General features: G+C 46.6%; 2 protein-coding genes across 2 annotated transcripts in view; both read left to right on the top strand.

Moving 5' to 3' along the window:
• The window catches only part of LOC109526903 (probable palmitoyltransferase ZDHHC12), a gene marked incomplete at its 3' end in the record, with an annotated part of 14,985 nt that overhangs the window by 8,864 nt on the left and 570 nt on the right, over positions 1–5,551 (top strand). The window lies entirely within an intron of this gene.
• Positions 546–3,049, top strand: LOC109526923 (gastrula zinc finger protein XlCGF57.1-like). Its single transcript, XM_019888505.1, has one exon. It carries the CDS (start codon positions 1,008–1,010, stop codon positions 2,733–2,735), a length of 1,728 nt encoding a protein of 575 aa, XP_019744064.1. The 5' UTR covers positions 546–1,007; the 3' UTR covers positions 2,736–3,049.

A 5,551-nucleotide genomic window follows, 5' to 3' on the forward strand; every position in this document is an offset into this window, starting at 1 on the left:
CCTCATTTCAGTTGGTCGCACTTCCACCTGATCATCTCCATTCGAGAAGAAAAACGAAAAAGTTCAGCATCGTATGTTGCAATGCATCCTGAAAACCAAAGAAAGGGCGAAAAATACAGAAGTAAACAAACAACATGGGTCTCCCCCCACCCCCCCTGACAGTACATTGAAAGCGCATTAGGTTGCCCATCTGTGGTTGAGATGACGACGACAGTGGCTTCTTTTCTATGCAACAGTGGACTCTTTCGAGAGGCATTCACCGTGGCCGCCCCAAAAAGTGTATCATGATTGAAGTTGTTCATATCAGTCGATATTTATGAATGACTTTATTTAACGAGTCACAGTAAGGGCTGAATTGAGGTCATTTTATTTCCAAATACAATGTTTGACTTCTGCGATTGGCTGACAAACCATTTGAGGGTGCGCCCCGCCTGGTGCCCGAATTCAGCTGGGATCGGCTCCAGCACGCCCGCGACCCTCCTGAGGAAAAGCCGATGAGATAATGGACGGATGGATAATATTAAACCTTTAATAAGAGGTCAACACAACAATGAAATAGTCAAACTGGTCAATGCAAAGATTAAATGGATGCCTTTCGAAAGAAACTTTGCTTGATATTTTGTCAAAAATGGCAGAGAATATCTGCAAATCAAAATGCATGATGTCAAATAAATGCAAGATGCAAAGACAGAAACCCAAAGAAATGTGAGGATGTCAGAGGAGCTGCAACACCAAACAACCCTGTTGCCAGTCCGGTCAGTTTCGCTGAATGTGTGGCATGGTTTGGAGTGGTCTCATTGCCTTGCTTGTGCCCCGCAGACATCCAGCAGCTGATTGTCCTTCGGGGAAAGGTGGCCCCCAGCTCCACTTTACCGCGTGAGGGTCCACAGCCTCGTCGCATCAATGAGGATAAAAACGATTCGCTGCTCCTTCCCTCTCAAGAGGAAGGAAACGATGCATGGCCAACTTATGGTGAAGACCAAGAGGAGGAGCCACGGCCCCCAGGCATGAAAGAGGAAGACAAGGGGTTGGATGTCAGCACGCTGGCGCCGACCGGCGTCTGCGTGAAGGTCGAAGACGAGTCACCCGAACGGACGCGGTGTCATCATCGCAGCGGAGCGGGAGAGCCCTGCGCTGGCCCGTCAGCGGAAGAGCTCTTGGCGCCACTGTCGGACAGCGACGACGTGGAGAGCGACGCCAACTCTGAAGGTGACGACCAACAGTCGAGGTGCGGCAAGAACAACGAGGCGACTTCACAAATGCCTCTCGAAAATTTGACCTGTTCAGTTTGTGGCGACCACTTCGGCAAACGGTCAACACTGGCTCGCCACTTGAGGACGCACAGGAAGGAAAAGCTCCTCCGCTGCCCTTGGTGTGTCAAAACGTTCTCTCTCAAGACTCAAGTGGTGCAACACATGAGAGTCCACACGGGGGAAAAGCCTTTCTGTTGCTCCGTTTGCGGCAAAACTTTCTCGAATCAGTCGAACATGGTGAAACACATGAGAACGCACACGGGAGAAAAACCCTACGGTTGCCCGGTGTGCCAGAAGAAATTCGCCCAGACGTCGCACATGGTCACCCACATGAAAATCCACACAGGCGAAAGGCCTTTCAGCTGCTCCGCCTGTGGGAAAAGATTCACCCTGAAGCATAACATGGCAGCGCACGCGAGAACGCACACGGGAGAGAAACCTTTCGTTTGTTCCGTGTGCGGGGAAGCCTTCTCGCGGAAGCGACAACTGGGGCGACACATGAGCGCGCACACGGGGGAGAGCCCCTTCACTTGTTCCGTTTGTGGTAAGACCATCACCCAAAAGCAAAATCTGGTCACGCACATGAGAACGCACACGGGAGAGAAACCTTTCTGTTGCCCCATTTGCGGGAAAACCTTCTCAAATAAATCCAACATGTCCAAACACACGAGAACACACACAGGGGAGAAACCCTTTCGCTGCTCATTGTGCGCAAAAACATTCTCCCAAACGTCGCACATGGCAACGCACATGAAAATGCACACGGGGGAAAGGCCTTTCTCTTGCTCGGTTTGCGAGAAGAGATTCGCGCTGAAGCGAAGCATGGTCGCGCACGAGAGAACGCACACGGGCGAGAAACCCTTCCGCTGCTTAATTTGCGGCAAAGCATTCTCTCAAAAGCGGCAACTCGCACCACATATGAAAACACACACAGGGGAAAAGCCCTTTTGTTGCTCGTTCTGCGACAAAACATTTTCCCAAAAGTCACACATGGCGTCACACGTGAAAATACATACTGGGGAAAGACCGCACAGTTGCCTGCTGTGCGGTCAAACATTTATTCAGAAGCGCAGTCTGGTGCTCCACACAAGAACGCACACCGGAGAGAAACCATACGGTTGCTCGATGTGCGCCAAGACCTTCTCTCACAAGTCGTGCGTGGCGTCGCACATGAGGATACACACGGGGGAAAAACCCTTTCGTTGCTCAGCGTGCGACCAATCTTTCATTCAGAAACACAGTCTGACGTCGCACATGAGGACACACACGGGGGAAAAACCATTTAGCTGCTCCACTTGTGGGAAGGCATTCTCCCAAAGGCCACACCTGGTTTCACACATGAGAACACACACGGGAGAAAAACCCTTTTACTGCTCACTGTGTGGTAAAAGATTTTCCCATAAGTCCAACATGGTCAAACACATGAGGACGCACACGAGAGAAAAAAGCTCACTGGAAATGGCGCTCACGGGGCAGGTTTGACTGCACACAAACAACCGAGGATGAATGTTTCGGGAAAAAAAACAAACAACAAAAAATAAAAGGGGAGTCCCCGAGATGTCGCTGAATTGGAAACATTGTCTTCACTTGCTGAATGATATTCTTCTCAAGATCTGCAAAAGTTCGATTTAGTTGTGCAGGACGGTGATTTTTCCGACCGTGCTACGCAGGCTCCCTCTAGTGGTAGACGAAAGGAATCACTGAATTCAGTACCAACAAAATGTGCTGAAAATATTACTGTAGAATGAAGCTTTAAGCAATGCAAGCCTGTTTAATTTTTTTTCATCCAGTAAGTGCATTTTAATTTTTACTTATGTACATTTTTCTCCTCTTTAAAATAAAATATCTTTCCGCATCAGCATCTAATCTTCATTGATTTTTCTTTTTCGTTTTTTTTTTTTTTTGGGCGGGGGGGTATAATATTCATTTGAGTTTTATGTGCAGTACATATTTTCATTGAATTGTTTAAATCTTGATGACAACGCACACGGGAGGAAAACCCTTCAGTTGTTGCCTGAACCGTTATGGTTCAGCATATGAAATTGCACACGGGAGAAAAACCCTTCTGCTGCTCAACTTGTGTAAAAACATACTCGAGAAAAGACGATTTGGAATCTCATGTGAGAACCCACGCACGGTCGAAACCCCCTTTTGGTGACCAATTTGTGGAGAAAGCTTCACTCAAAGAGTCAAGGTGACTGAAATGAATATGCCGACTGAACACTCTTCTCTGCGTAAAACATGGCAATCTGACAGAAAAATCACATTGAAACATTGCCAATCAATATGATCGAATTGGCCAAAATATCATCACCTTCCAATTTGAATCCTGTTTATGCTCCTATTTATCTGTGTGATTTCCAGATATCATGAAATTTGTTTTGTTAATTGTCTTTGATCACCCCCCCACCCCCCAAAAAAAAATATCAATCAGCCTCAAAGCACCAGATTTTGTGTTTCCGCTACATTAGAAATATCATTGATATACTGTATATGACAAATAACTGGGGCCACAATACTGACCCCTGGGGCACACCACAAGTATTGTCAACACGTTTAGTATTAATTACAAAATGATTGTCTCTTCTCCAGATACTGTAACTTTTTTTTTCGTGGAATTTAGTAAATCGTGTCATAACTACTCCACCAACCTACTGACAATATGTCTTCAACATACAGCTGTGAGTCTGAATTTGAAATAGCTTTTGCCAGACCAAGACCTACTTTTACAAAGCATTGGTTGAAGCTAATTGCTACTGCCTCCAGGTTACAGTTTTCAACGTTATTTAAAAAAAAACACACACACAAACACACATTTTGCAAAAAGGAAATATTGTTTAGTGCCATCTCATATAAAGTAAATGATATTCTCCACATTTCTGGAGTATTGTTTTCATTTTCATCTATCTTCATCTTATAATAGTCTTTTTTACGATTATGATGTTAGTTATCTTGGTTTCCTGGTGTGTTCTCCGTGTTTTGCTCTTCGTTGTAGAAAAGTGCATGTTTTTCCAGCATATATTTTGGAACAGTTGGGGACCACACCACAGCCCACAGTAGCCCCCACCGCAACAAACACTACCTTCACTTTGAATATAGTGAGAGAAAAGGATGACACCCTGAGCCACTGGTTAGCGCCCCCCTCATCCTCCCAGGATAAAGCGGTTGAGAGAATGATGGATGGCTGACTATGACGTAGGATGTTGGTGTTGCTTCGTCTTACTTGTCGGTCACGCCGGAGTTACAGCACAAAACGCGGAAGTTGCGTGATTCTGGACTTTTGTCCTGCGCGAGTGTCCGTAGAACAACACGGAAGTGGAAGCGGAAAAGCATTCCACCATAACGTTCACATAAATTATGTCGCGTTTATCTTGTAGTGGCGCTGTCACTCAACCGCATAGCTTCCATATAATAAGGCAAATACGACGATGTAGGATTTAAACGAATTGCCTTTACGCTCGCCGTTGTAATTATGTTGTTTTAAGGGAGCCTCGTAGTTAGCTAGCTGGCTATTCCAGCTGGGTGGCTAACGAACGAGAACCCGTCCAAAATTGGTTGATTATTTTTCTAGAATAAAATGGTTCAAAACATGTTCCGTACCGGGTTCCTGGTTCGGGCCACACACACCGTGTTGACCTGGGTTATAACGCTGATTCTGTTCGTGCACAACACCGGTAAGTAGTTTTGAATGCGGCGAAGTTACGGAGCAACATAATATGACAGGATTGTGGGAACATTTCAATTGCGGTCACCAAATGTTATTTTATGAACACGAAATATGTGTAAAGTGCGCACGAATCGCCTATTTGAGACTGGAACTCCCCTTGGTCACTTTGGACGTTAGGGTAAGCAAATGGAGCGCACCATGGCAAGAAACCGCAATTCGCCCTCAACGGTTGTCGAAAAGGTGCGCCCGATTTACTCGCCCAGCCGCCCAGGAACGATGTACACGTTACTCCTTTGTATTTTGGGCGCGCGTGCCGCCTCCTTCATGGACACAAATTTATTGTCCCCCTCGCCCGAACCCCCTACACGTCATGCCTGATGCTCCATTTAATTAATAACTATTGACAACTATACGAAATGCTGTTTGTGTTTGTGTGGAGATTTGCGCCAGTGCGAGGAGCGCGGCGAGCTGACGGTTCCTGTGCTGTTCTTCCTGCTGGTGGTATTGTCGGTGCTGCTGTACTTTGCCGTTTCTCTCATGGACCCGGGATTCGTCCTCACGGACACTGTCAAGGTGACGTCATGGCGCCATCGCAGCGTTAACTTTTAACCCCCCCCCCCCCCACACACAC

The sequence above is a fragment of the Hippocampus comes genome, unplaced genomic scaffold (assembly GCF_001891065.2).
Source record: "Hippocampus comes isolate QL1 unplaced genomic scaffold, H_comes_QL1_v1.1 scaffold128, whole genome shotgun sequence".
Lineage (NCBI taxonomy): Eukaryota > Metazoa > Chordata > Actinopteri > Syngnathiformes > Syngnathidae > Hippocampus > Hippocampus comes.

What these genes read in the sequence shown, in the direction of transcription:
- LOC109526923 (XM_019888505.1), top strand. Translation starts at nt 1,008, where the DNA reads ATGAAAGAGGAAGACAAGGGGTTGGATGTCAGCACGCTGGCGCCGACC.